This window comes from Colobus angolensis, unplaced genomic scaffold, assembly GCF_000951035.1.
Source record: "Colobus angolensis palliatus isolate OR3802 unplaced genomic scaffold, Cang.pa_1.0 Scaffold153, whole genome shotgun sequence".
Lineage (NCBI taxonomy): Eukaryota > Metazoa > Chordata > Mammalia > Primates > Cercopithecidae > Colobus > Colobus angolensis.
Window position 1 is genome coordinate 4,718,322 of NW_012114633.1, and position 14,985 is coordinate 4,733,306.

At 33.7% G+C, this 14,985-nt stretch overlaps 1 protein-coding gene across 1 annotated transcript in view; it reads left to right on the plus strand.

Annotated features, from left to right (window-relative positions):
* Nucleotides 1-14,337, plus strand: part of DIRC1 (disrupted in renal carcinoma 1) — a 53,803-nt gene extending 39,466 nt beyond the window's left edge. Inside the window, 2 exon segments of the mRNA XM_011936477.1 lie at nucleotides 14,002-14,053; nucleotides 14,055-14,337. Coding sequence (XP_011791867.1) covers nucleotides 14,031-14,053; nucleotides 14,055-14,337 — 306 coding nt within the window. The 5' untranslated portion in view covers nucleotides 14,002-14,030.
* The last annotated feature ends 648 nt before the right edge of the window (nucleotides 14,338-14,985 follow it).

A 14,985-nucleotide genomic window follows, 5' to 3' on the forward strand; every position in this document is an offset into this window, starting at 1 on the left:
ACTCTTAATATGTATATGACTAAGAGTTATAGTATAATCATTTGTTTGTGTGTTGCTTTGTTTCATTCTGAAGTTTGAGGAATCCCCTGGAGATTTACTTGAGTAAATTCATTTTAAAAATGAAATATTTTTGGAACATTTTAAGTGTTAACACAACTTTGTGTAAACATATTTTTTAACAGTAACTCTTTTATTTCTTTTCCTGACCTGTGAAGAATCCCAAGAACTGTGTGATATGTAATAAAACTTGATTTTTAATTTAATTACCTCAAAAAGTAAAAGATATTATTCTAAACAGTCGTATATTAGACAGTGCTAAGCTTAAGATTCCTGGTTTTAATTAATTCCTGGTACTGTGTCTACCATTAGCTTCAGCTGTGAACCATAGGAGCACAAATCCACTCTTCACTAGGATGGAGAAGATATGCCATTTCTCTCTGTTTTCCTGAGCAGTGCAACATGTATGGGTGATACCCAGAATTGCTGTAGTCATCTTGCCCGCCTTGTGAATAGTAGTTTATGGCCAAAGAACTGAATCACTTAGAAATTGAGCTGGAACTCTGATTAAGTAATTCTTCAAAACCTATTTCTGCACTTGTAGTTTCATATGAACTGGCACAGACCTTTCATTGTTTAAAAAAGACTTAATTGAGCTTTCTGTTACTTGCACATGAAAACAACATAATTGAAACAGATTCAAATAGTCTAAAATTAAAAATAAAAAACTATCAATATGCATTTTCCCTGCATCATGAGAGTAAATGTGAGGTAATAGGGAGATATGAGACATGAGCTCTATTTAGTTTAGTGTGTGCCATGTCATGGACACTGAATAAGCACTGGAAATAGAGGGTTGCATAAGAATCTGTCTCACTTTGGAGAGCTAGAATGACTCTGGAGGAAACTGACACAAAAATAGGTAATTTTACTAAGAGATTGTGTGTGTATATGCAAATATTATGCTTACGGAGTTCACAGAAGAGAGATAATCAACACAACTCTGAGCTTGTCTGAAAGAAGCAGTCATCAGTAAAGTGAAAAAGCAAGATGACAACATATGAGCAAACACATAGTGTCATGAAACAGCCAGTTGTCACTGGGGAATTATTTGGCTAAAGCATAGTCTGTAAGGCAAGGTTACGGGGAGATGAAGTTGCAGAGAAAGGCCATGAAAGAGTGGTGGGCATCATTCTAAGAAGTTCTAACTTTAACACTTAATTTGGGAAGTGACACTATTTTAAGAAATAATGTTAAAATTACTGATATTTACTAAACTCAACAAAGAATGTAGAGTACATTTAGTAACTGATAGCAGAGTAAATCAATCATGCATATCTATGAGTAGGATATTATTTAAAATAAAGGTCCTGAATTTGTGGGTTTATATATTCAAAATAAATTATTTAATGATCAACTCTTAAAAGGATATCTTGCTCCCTAATTTAAAGCTAGATGGAGCGAGTCAGCAAAGTTTCATGTATTTGATTTGTTGTTCAAACTTAGAGGGAAGTGTGTTGTTTAATAGAATAAAGAAACATGCATTAGATGTTACAGATGGGTAGCAAAATAACAAATCAAGCCCCTGAGGCAGAGGTTGCAGTGAGCTGAGATCGAGATTCCACCACTGCACTCAATCCTGGGTGACAGAGTGAGATCCTGCCTCAAACAAACACACACACAAACAAAAAACACAAATTATAGTATACAGAAAGCAGATCTTCATAGAAACAGAGGAGAATGGGCATACAGGGGAGATGAGGCCAGACTCAGAAGGTGGAGTGAGGCATGCTGAGATTGAAAGGGCATGAGTTAAAAGGGTTTAAATATAGCTTCCTAATCATCAGGTTAGAAGAGTAAATGAGATATGTATCTAGTACATAGGAAAAGTCATTATCTGTTAGCTATTGCGTTTATTGTTTTGATTATTTCACCTTGTGGCCTGCCCAGGAGTCATACTCTGCAGAACACCTAAGAGCTCTTCCGTGAACAAGACCGCTTAGTTACTATTTCCTGAGTTGATTTCAATATTTTTTACTTTGCCACAATCTTCCTGACTGGCTGACTCCTTGGCCACTAATTAGGAATTTAAGAGTTATCTGGCTCTAAATCTATACTCACACCCGGATTCTATTAGTATTTTTCTTCTTATTCTAGATAAACCCACTTGCACAGTCTTGCTCTGTAGGTTCCATAATAGCCAGCAGTGGAAGGATATAACTTATATTCAGTCTTCTTCTCAAACATGTATTAAATTTTTGAAATCAGAAATTCTATTTTCTTTGGTTGGAAACTTCCTCTGAAATATGTCAATGTTAAGTCATTGAATCTCATGCCTTTCATTTTGTAGGTTTGTAACTTTACCAACTTCAATAAATTTTATATTCTTTTATAGACATGATCACATAACCACAGAGAGCTTTGAAAAAAACAGCCCTATTAAAATCTAGCAGGTATGTTTTCACACACTCTTAAACTTGGGTGAGGGTACTGGAAATAATTAGTTTTCCTCCCCATTATGACACAGTTCTCAGTTACTACATGTAGTCTGAGTAACACGTACCAGCTACAGTAATGGTTTAGATTTTAGTGCACTTGTCTCAGAGGTGTACTCAAGGCCAAAAATATTAGTGACTAGTTTATGCCACACCCCAAAACAACCAGTGGTTAATTCTCTCATGCTTTGGGGAATAGATTTATTATATTTTATGATAACAATGACTGGCATCCACTAACCATATTCTATATGCCTCGCATGAGGTCAGAGTAACTGTTTATTTTAAAGCATGGGGCCAATTATGTAACTCTGTTATTGTCCAGAAAATAAATACCTGAAAGATAAATGTAATATGAGCTTATGCAGAGCTCAGAAAATGAGTTCCATTCTGTCTTCTTAAAAGACTGAGAAGTCTACAGTATTATGGACCTAAGAAATAAAAATTGTCTGGTTTCTATTTATTTGTTTTAAATGATAGGTAAATCCTTTTTAATCAGTTAGTCAAGGGTAAGATGTGAATTGAAAGATGCCTCTACTGTGCCAGCAAAGAAAACAAGAGGCTTTCCAATAATCACTGCAGTTGTCCATTGACAGTTGACTCCATCAGTGAAGTAAACAAAATAAATGACAATAAGTAAATACAATAATAGTTACATACAGACTCCTCACACAGCCATGCCAAATCCTCAGAAAATAATTCTCATGAAATCAGAAGATTCTTTTAGTGTTCTCTAGATAAACATATCAGGAAAAAGGTTAGCTGCTGATTTTTCTCTGATAGTATATGATGTATAGTAACTTACATTTGCAGAACTTGTGCTTAGCATCAAAATCCCTGGTTTGTATTACAATTCTAGAATCACTCCTTTTATCTGAGAGATCAAATGTTCTGTAACTGAGTAAATATTTTTGTACGAGAAATAGAGTGAGGATTAATTTAAGAAACACTGTGTTAGAGTCTGTTATTCATGCAACTTCAATTTTGCTCTTCATTGAAGATTATATAAATAATACTGGTTCTGACTGTTGAGAATTCGAATAAAATAGGAAATGGCAAATCACTTTTAATTTGACAAATTATAAGAAATTGCTTATTTCTATAAAAGTTCTTACTGTGTGGGCTATGGATCATAAAATTCTCTTCATCTATTTTTTCTTCAACTTTTATTTTAGGTTCAGAGAGTCCATTTGCAGGTTCATAACACAGGTATTTTATGTGATTCTGAGGCTTGGGGTATGGATTCTGTCACCCAGGTAGTGAGCATTGATTGTACCCAATAGGGAGTTTTTCAGACCATGCCGCCTGTCTCTCTCTCCCCAGTAGTAATCCCCAATGTCTATTGTTCCCAATTTCATCTTTGTGTATCTATTTATATTATCTTCATGTTTGAATGGTAGATTCATTGGATGTCAGAGTCCAGATTGTAGTTGTTTTGTTGATAATCTGTTCTTTTGTTGGTAATCGTTTCTCTCATCATCTTTAATGTTTTCATTCACAAAGCATTTAGCTATGGGTATTTACTTCTTTGTCATTTATATCTTGCTTTGTACTTTCAATTATCACTTTCCATCTGAGGTCACATGTCTTTAATTCTGTAAAAAATCCCACGCATTCTCCAAAAATTGATCTGCTCTTTGCTTTTTTCTCCTGGAACTCCTCATAGACCTATACTGACACTTCCAAACCTATGCTCCATTTCTTAGACTGTTTTATGATGTATTTTACCTTTGCATCTCTCTATGCTGTGCCCTTGGAAAATTCCTCAATACTACCTCTGAATTGATTAATTAGTGTTGTTGTTACTTTCAATGATTCTAGTTTTCATTTCCAGGGCTCCTACTTTCTTCTACAGGTGTTAATTCTACTTGTTTTGAAATTTTTGTTCTCTGTACATGGCTGTTATTTATCTCTTTAAGAGTCATAAATATATTTATTATACAATCAATTTTTTTCAGATTATTTTATCATTTTTATTTTATTTGGAGTGAACTTATCTAGCAACTGTTGATTTCATTTTCCATCCATTTTAACATTAGTTTTCTTTATGTATTTTGGAATATTGATTCATGTAGTAATACTTACTTGGAAGAATTTTTCACATTTTTTGTCATTATTTTCTTGCATATCCTCAGGCCCAACATGTCAGAACCAGGTATTTTTTAAACAAATAGCCACATTATATTTAAAATTATCTTATCTTAATGATTGATAGAAAAGAAGTCCTCTTTAGCAAACCTACTTTACTCAGGAAAATACCTCGTTATGTCTTCTACGAGTTGGATTTTATGGTAGACTGGACTATTCTTCTCTACTCATTGTTCCTCCCTTCTAAGGAATTATACATATAAGTATACTTTGCCATGTGACTACAGTACCTCCATTACAGGTAAAAAATATTTATCTACATTGTTGGTTTTGGTTTGGCTTGGTCTTATAAGTTGCTTTAGCCAAACGAATATTAGTAAATATGACACAAAGCAAGGCTTTACATTTGCTTACTTTTTAAATTATATTATACTTTAAGTTCCGGGATACATGTGCAGAACGTGCAGGTTTGTTACATAGGTATACACGTGCCATGGTGGCTTGCTGCATCCATCAACTTGTCATTGACATTAGGTATTTCTCCTAATGCTATCCCTTCCCTAGCCCCACACCCCTCAACAGGCCCTGGTGTGTGATGTTCCCCTCCCGGTGTACATGTGTTCTCATTGTTCAACTCCCACTTATGAGTGAGAACATGCGGTATTTGGTTTTACTGTTCCTGTGTTACCTTGCTGAGAATGATGGCTTCCAGCTTCATCCATGTCCCTGCAAAGGACATGAACTCATCTTCTTTTATGGCTGCATAGTGTTCTATGGTGTATATGTGCCATATTTTATTTATCCAGTCGATCATTGATGGGCATTTGGGTTAGTTCCAAGTCTTTGCTCTTGTGAACAGTGCTGCAATAAACATACTTGTGCATGTATCTTTATAGTGGAATGATTTATAATCCTTTGGGCATATACCCAGTAATGGGATTACTGGGTCAAATGGTATTTATTAACCTCTTGGGTCTCCACCAAGAAAAGAACCTGCCCTTTATAGCTGCTGATAAGAATCACAATCTGTAGCATAGGTAAGCCCAGAAAAACTCAGATAAGATGAACTGGACTATAACCCAGAGACCTACAAATGAGAAATATATATCTTGTTATATTAATTTATTGCAATTTTGAGGCTAGTAGATAGCATTATTGTATGAATTGCTGATGATTCTAGAAGAGAGAGATCTGAACGTATGAATGGGCAAGAGTCAGTAAAGAAATGGCTTAAGTCTCTAAGAAATAAATACAAATTTGAGGGGAGGAGGAAAGTTGGGAAAGGAGAGGAGGAAGATGGAGAGATACACAAACAAACAGATGTGGGCATCACAGCAGAAGGATGGAGCTTAAAGACAAAGTAGATTAGTAAAAATCTGGTTTCTGGTTGACCAAAGACTTTTAAAATAGATTTATCTAATATTCAACTAAATTCTATTTCTTTATAATCTGTCTCTCTGATTTCTTAAACATTTTGTAAACTCGATTGCACATATATAAGTGCCTTATGGGTCTGTGTGTGGGAGTCTTTATTTGTGTGTGAGTCCATGTGCATTTTTAAAATAGGTCAAGGTAACTGAGTCCTATATTTTAAAAGAAGACATGAGAAAACTCTTTCATGCAAGAGGAGATAAAAATGAAATCAAGAATGCAGAGGAAGCAGTAACTGAGAACTAGCAATGGTCATTCAAATGTAAGCCCAAGGCACTTTGGAGAAATCATGAGCAACACATTTGACTTCACACAAAATAGGTTACAGGGCTTATGCTCACATCACAAAAATTTCAGAGGACAGAATAACATTCAACACATTTTCAACAAACTACAACCATTACTGTAGTTTCTCAGTTCTAACATGCTATAAATTATAAGATATATACTAATGTAGTTACAGATTTTTCTTGAAATTATTTATATATTGCATTTTTAATTGACTTACAAGCAAAAGGAAGTTTTGCCAACAGAATTTTAGGTTACTATCTTAATTTGGGTTATTTGAGAAGCAGATCTGCTGTAGGGATTAAACACATTTTCTTTGTGAAGAAAAATGCTATTGGGGACAGAAAAGGAGAGGAGAGTTTTCAGAACACAAAGTAGGTTCAGTCCTGGTGGAGGAGAGAAGAAAAGAAAGTTTATGTGGAAGGGAAAGTATTCCCTATTTAATAAATGGCGTTGGGAAAACTGGCTAGCCATTTGCAGAAAACTGAAACTGGACCTACAGAAAACTGAAACTATACCTTATATACAAAAATTAACTCAAGATGGATTAAAGACTTAAACATAAGACCCAAAACCATAAAAACCCTGGAAGAAAACCTAGGCAGTATCATTCAGGACATAGGCATGGGCAAAGATTTCATGGTTAAAACACCAAAAGTAGTGGCAACAAAAGCCAAAATTAACAAATGGGATTTAATTAAACTAAAGAGCCTCTGCCCAGCAAAAGAAACTATCATCAGAGTGAACAGGCAACCTACAGAATGGGAGAAAGTTTTTGCAATGTATCCATTTGACAAAGGACTAATATCCAGAATCTAAAAGGAACATAAAATTTACAAGAAAAAAACAAACCCATCAAAAAGTGGGCAAAAGATATGAACAGACACTTCTCAAAAGAAGACATTTATGCGGCCAACAAACATGAAAAAAGGCTCATCATCACTGGTCATTAGAGAAACGCAAATCAAAACCATAATGAGATACCATCTCACGCCAGTTAGAATGGCGAACATAAAAATGTCAGGAAACTGCAGATGCTGGAGAGGATGTGGAGAAATAGGAACACTTTTACACTGTTGGCGGGAGTGTAAATTAGTTCAACCATCGTGGAAGACAGTGTAGCAATTCCTCAAGGATCTACAACCAGAAATACCATTTGACCCAGCAATCTCATTACTGAGTATATACCCAGAAGATTATAAATCATTCTACTATAAAGACACATACACACGTATGTTTATTGCATCACTGTTCGCAATAGCAGACTTGGAACCAACCCAAATGCCCATCAATGATAGACTGGATAAAGAAAATGAAAATGTGGCACAGAGATTCACCATAGAATACTATGCAGCCAAAAAAAAAAAAAAAAGATGAGTTCATATCCTTTGCAGGGACATGGATGAAGCTGGAAACCATCATTCTCATTCTCAGCAAACTAACACAGGGACAGAAAACCAAACACCGCATGTTCTCACTCATAAGTGGGAGTTGAACAATGAGAAAACATGGACACAGGGAGGGGAACATCATACACTGGGGCCTGTTGAGGGGTGGGGAGCTAGGGAAAGGATAGCGTTAGGAGAAATATCTAATGTAGATGAGTTGATGGATGCAGCAAATCACCATAGCACGTGTATACCTATGTAACAAACCTGCACGTTGTGCACATGCATCCCAGAACTTAAAGTATACTACCAATAATAATAATTAAGAAAGTTTCAGCAAAACCAGTGAGCGGTCTTTAAGCCAAAGTGACCTGGGAGAAAAGCGCCTGGCTTTGGGTCTCTGCCTTACAACATCATTGGTTGAGAGGGTACCTGGGACCTGTGGCCTCTGTGCACATGCAATGATGCATCTCAAACTGTAGCATGTGAGACCACTGGTCATTGGTCAGTTATGCTTCCTGCAGTGGCGATCTGAGATAGGAGAGGAGTGTCTTCACGGTTGCCACAGTTATATCTCTTACGTTTGCAGACTCAAATAGAAGTCTGTATCTGAGCTTTCTGAACTTTCAAAAGATAAAGCGTGTTCTGAATTACTTTTGAATATCACGGTGATATATTTTGTATTTTTTGTTTTTGTAATCTTGATCTTTTTTTCATATTTAGAATTCTTCATAATCTTGAGTTTTATTGAAGAATATCAATGTTTTATCAGAATTTCGAATTTGGTTGAATTAACAAACTTTTCTCCCATTTTATTAAATTGTATATTTCCAGAAGTATATTTGCTTCTCTTAAAGATCAATTGGTAACTTTTGACAAAAACAGGACTCGATTTGTTCTTGACTTTGGAATGATTGAGTTATCCATTGTAGACTACATAGCCAAGAACATGTTATGAACTATTTCAAAAACTTTAGTTGTATTTTCATTTTCTGTCATATGAAAATATAGTATACAGACTTTTTTTTTTACCTCACTGCTATAATATTTTCAGGCATTTGAATTACAAATTTGGTATCCAAATGGAAATCAGTTTTAATCTCTTGTGGTGGTATCAGTGTAAATAAGTGTGGTGACTGCCAGATGAATATGTATTTTTTCTGTCACTATGTTTGCCTGGTTTACATAAAAACAAGTATATCACAAGTGACCTTACCTGTGGCAGGCAAAATGCCTCCAAATTTCAGAAATACTACATTTTGAAATAAGAATTTTTTCTTATTGCCAGAAACTTGTTACTTCCTACAAGTTCTACTTAGTGATCGTTATCTCTAACATGAAATCTCAGAATTTGAGATATTTAAGAGAGTATTCCTTGCAACAAAATTCCAACATTTTTGAATTAAAACTTTTCTGTTTAAAACTAATTCTTACATAGCACCCAGTATATAAAACAGATAGAGGCAAGATCTCTCTGATCAAATTTTGGAAGTGTTTCCTGGAGCTCACACACTCAGCCTCTTCGTATCTTTCTCTGCCTAGAGTCCCTGAGCCCTTCCCCAAATGTTGTTTCCGCATAACACAGTTCAAAGACAGATTGAGAAATTAATATTATTTGAATGAAAATGGTGTGATGGATACATTTGCTTTTGTTCTGATTGTGAAAGAATGCATTCAATACTACAGTTAATGCTATTATATAGCTACGCTATAGCTATCACATTAGCTATAAGTTTTCCTTGAGTTTTGGTTTAATTGTAGAACTGCCTTTCTGTCTGTGATGTACTGGGAGTTTTAAATCTTGAATGGCTTTTGGATTTTGTCAAAATCTTTTTCTGCATGTTTTTAGATGATCATGTACTTTTCCTCCATTTTCTGTTAACATCATGTATTTTATATGTTAATTTTCAAATGTTTACCTTTGAATACCTGGGATAAATCCTTATGATCATTAACTATCATACTTTTAAAACATTTGTTGATTTAACCTGCTATTATTGGATTCAGAATTTGTGTATCTATGTTTCTGAAAAGTATCATTTTACCCTTTCCTTCTCTCATAACACTTTTATCAGTTTGTCTATAAGAATTAGTCTCATGAGTTGGGAAGTACTCTTATTTTTCATATATTACATTGGATATTTGCCTGTACTTTTTCTCCCTTTTCTTGATCAGTCTAGGGAAGAGATAATTAATTTTATTAAACTTTTTCACAACTTGACTTTTGGCTTTATTATTTTTCTTTATCTGCCATTTTTTCTACTTCTCTTATCTTTATTATTTCCTTTTTATGCCTAATTTAAATGTATTTTTTCTTCTATTTCTATTTTATTAATGTGGAGATTTTGATTCTTAATTTTAGACCTTTCCTCTCTATGTATAATTTTAATATTAATATTTTTGTATCATTGCATAATTCAACTATTCTACCTAAGCATATTAATGCAGAAGCAGAAAATCAAATACCACACCTTCTTACGTAAAAGTGGGAACCAAACATTGTACACACACAGACAAAAAGATGAGAACAATAAACACTGGGGATTCCAAAAAGTGGGAAGGAGGAAGAATTGATAAAGTACTTACCAGTTACTATGTTCACAACTCGGGTGACAGGTGTATTAGAAGCCTAAACTGCAGCCTTAGACAAAATACCCATGTAGCAAACCTGTAAAAAGGAAAAGTCTGCAGGATACATTTACAAAATCTAAAAAAAAAAAAAAAAAAACAGAAATGAATATAAAAGGAGGCTTTGGATATCTAGTTATTACTACTAAGTATCTCTTTGAAATGTAATAAAAATAAAATCCATACCTGTGATAAATATTAAAGATTACTTTTATTTTTTCAAGATAATTTTAAAAGGATACATTACATTATTTTGTTGCTCAATTCATGTTTCCTTTCCATCCCCTTCCTTGACCTAATCCACTTTATCTACTCCAGTCTTAACGGTCCACTGTTTCTAAATCAAAGAACACACTGTTGGCTAAGAAGAAAAATGTTTTTATCATAATGTAATTTAGAATTATGTAGATGCTTTCATTAAACCCTCATATTTCAAAGGGCAAGAGTGAAAATGAGTTTACCATGTTAGACAACTGAACTCATATCAAATTAATAAGTAATAATCAAAATTGTTTTCTCTTGTGGTATCAGCTTTATATTGCTTTGTTAAAGCTAGAGAAGGAATTTTTGGACAGACGGAACATTACTTCCTTCCCACGGCACATTATTTAGTTAATTCTTGAGCAGGCTCACCATTGTCAGGCTTAGATACTATGGTTTTAAATCAGATTTTGAGCAGTCAATATTTAGAGGACGATATTCAGCATTTCTAATCCAGTAGGGTTTTTGATCCTTTATGCTCTTCCTTGAATAATGGGCTGCATGTTGTTAAACATAATGGCATTCTATTTTGTGTCACTGGCAAAAAGCCCTATCTGACTTCGAACTTACAAAAATAGACAGAGTTCCTTTTATTATATACTGTAAGAGAATTTGGAAGATATTTTATAAAATTAACAACCATATTATAAAAAACAATAACTGCATTGACTTTATTCTTAGAAACAAGAGAATAAAGAATATTTTGTAATCGGGAATATTAAGAATGTAAGTTCAAAAGGTCACTGTTTTATTCTGTACTATTCAACTGTTTAGGGTGATTTTCATGAATTTATGTCAATCCTGAAAAGGAAGTATTTGTCAAGAATGTAATAAGTTTTGTGGGAGGCCACTTAAAAGAGTCTTATTGTTATAAGACTGTCTAGTCTTTTTTACTAGGAATTAGAGGAGAACAAAAATTAAGGTATGAAAGAAACACTATATTTTCAATTGGTGATAGATATCTATGCCAACATTTCATATCCATGAAATTATAACTAATGTTTATTGGGTACCTACCATATGCCAGATACTGTACTAAAACATTTTAATGAATTATCACTTTTTATTTCATCCATATAACAATTTGTTGCATACTCTTGTTATGATGGCAGTAAGATTTGAATGAGTTAGGTAATGTGCCTACTTTGTCCAAATGCATGATGAATAAGGATTAATTGTACCCAGATAAGTCGGACTGCAGAAACCAGATGGATAACCATGTTACCTCTTTATTCCGACTCTCTACCTTCAGTTTCATGTGCAAAAAATAGGAATTTGCATATAAATCAAGTCAACTCTAGCAGATAGAAAACACAAAATCCCAGACCATTCAGATTATCAACTTTGATTATCTGCTTCCTTATGCTGTGCCTTTTTAACATTCCAAAATATAAGCATTTGTTCTCTAACACAATATAAATAAACTAGGAGGTATTTAAACATTTTGAGGAATCATTTCTTCTTAATTTTATCTCTAGCATCTACAACAGTACTTGGCAAAGTCTAATTTTGAGCCAAATTGCTAAAATATAAATTTCTGAAATATACTTAGACATTCCCATAGTTACAAAAGAGGCATAATGTATAGAGAAATCACAGCTAATTAATGAAAAATATTTAAAAATTGGAAAAACTAAATTAAGCTAAATCACAAACTTCCAAAGACATACAATTTATTATACATATATACCATGCTTCCAAATGCAGGTGTGGTGCACATATATCCTATGATTTTATTTCAGATTGAAATATATGCAAATGATAGTCTCTTTCACTGGAAGGCAAGCTAATAAGTATTTGTAGAATAATAAAAGTAGGCTAAATGTCTCTCTTAATAATGTATATAAAACAACTTATATTAAATTATAATTTTCAAAGGAAGACACCTCAACCCTTAAGCATCCATCTGACAAGGGTATATGCTAATTTCCAGAATGAGTCAGATTATCCATCAGAGAGCATTATATATGGGATAAAGTAAATATAGTTCAAAATAAGATGTGATAAAGAATAGTCACACTTAATAGCAAAGTTTGAGACTGTGATGAAACTAATAATCAACAACATTTATCTTGATCAATATGTGTTGAGTGCTAATATAAGTGCTTTAGAGGGATTACCCTATTTGAGCCCTATGATGGATTTTATGGTAGATATAACATTAATAATTAGGAGTTCTATTTTTGCCAATGGAAGAAATAGACATCTAGAGAGGTTAAGTAACTTGCCAGAGTCATACAATTAGGAAACAATAGTCAGGATGTGAAATATATCATATTTCTCTAGAACTTACACACTTCACCCTGAGATATTGTCTAGAATTAAGAGTATCAATTATACAATGTTATTTAAATTCAAATATTGGAATATGTTATATCTAAGCAGGTAGTTAGACATCAGAAAAGAATCCTGAAACAATGGAATTCAGGGGGCTGGGGGCTTGTCCCAGTTCTGAACAAATTAGCTTTGCCTTATCAACCAGCTCACTTATCTTTTGTGTTTCTCAATTTGCCAATTTTTTTTTTTTTATCAGGAAGGCTGGAGAAGATGCACTAAAACAATTTATTTCTTCTCAAATACTCCAAGTTTGCAAATACCCAGGTGCAGCATAGGTTGTTTTCTCCTGTATTTGATTCTGCTGCAGGCTTCTCTTCAATCCCTAGTACACTGTGATATTTATATCAGTAAGGATGAAGATAAAAGTCACTCATGGTGCTAAATTGGATTCATAGCTATTGCTAATACAAATGAAGACAACTTCATGATTCAAGACTGTGCCTGAGAAGACTAAGATAAAAACTTAAATTAGACTGAGGATTTCAGACTTCAGCCAACCTAGGTGCAAAGATTAAGGGTGGTGATATGATACATCTATGATGATACATTTTCTATGAAATAATAATTTTGAAACATATCAAACTATATCTTTTTCTTATTATGTAGTAAATAACATTTATATTTCCTAAGTAGTTTCTTATACTTAATATTAAATAACCCAAAAAGTTAAAGTGACACATTTCAGCAATTCATCAAAAACCATATTATGTAAATAGAAATATTTTGTAATCTGAAGTTTTGGGGAAAAAAACAATGGAAAATTTCTAAGATGGCTTAGAAGCAATTTATTCTCTGAAGAAGATATTCTATATGTTGTCGGGGAGATAAATAGCATTCATATAGTGAGTAAAATTTATTACACTTTCATTTATGGAATATATCTTATTTTGCTTATTCTTTGATCCCAATCTATTCATCTCTCTTTCAGAGATCTTAACCAAATATATATTTGTAAATTTTAGCATCATCTTTGGTAGACATCAATTTTAACATTAGCTAATATTTATAGTATTCTTGCAACAGAGAAATCAAATGGAATGAATTTATTTCATATACTCAGCTGGGTCTCTTCCTTCTGACTCATGCAGAGAAACAGCCCGACCACCCACCCTGACAAATGCCTGAAGCCCACATGCAGCCTGCAAACATCACTGCCCACCACAGACCACAGAAGCAAGAAGCCTGTTTCCTGTTACTTGCCACCACTCAGCAATGCCCACCCCATGTGTATACAGGTCCAGAATGCGCAAAATTGTTATTTCGCTGCTGCAACATTGGAGCTGTCCATCATCTCGGACACACGCTTTTGTAAACCAATAACAAAGGATCAACTTTCTTCTAGGTCTGAATTGAATACTGTGAGGCTAAAGCGTCTTAACTCATTTAGGGCGTGGAAAATATTAACCCAAATAAGCCTTACCTAACTACAATGCCCTGCTGCCTCTCATCTCCCTTTATTCATTTATACTCATACCCAAAAGAGGTTGTGATTTTTTCCCTTTCATTCAATAACAATTTTCCTTGATTCTTAAATAAGACCATTCCATAATGTACTCTTTCATTGTTCTGAATTTCTTTCAGAGAAAAACTGGAAAAGACATTAAATCATGTTGACATATTTGACTGACTTTCATCTAGGAAAAAATATAAAGTTAAATCTCTACACTAATATCTAAACAAAATAAAAATAAATTTCAGTAAGACCCAAACATTTACTTTTAAAAACCTATATCATGTTATATGTATAACTGAGGAATGTAATCAAGATTTTGATGTGTAGAACTAAAGACAATATCAAGTAACTCTCAAAATGTAAATTCAAGAAACAAGATAGTTATGTTAGCATGCATTAAAATAAAAATATCTGTGTGACAATATATGCTGTAGAACAAATTAAACAACAAGTGAAAAGGTTGGGTAAATATTTGCAATACATATTGATATAGTTTGGATTTCTGTCCCTGCCCAAATCTTATGTCAAATTGGAGGAGGGGCCTGGTGGGAGGTGATTGGATCATAAGGGTGGATTTCTCCCTTGCTGTTCTCATGATAGTGAATGAGTTCTCACAATA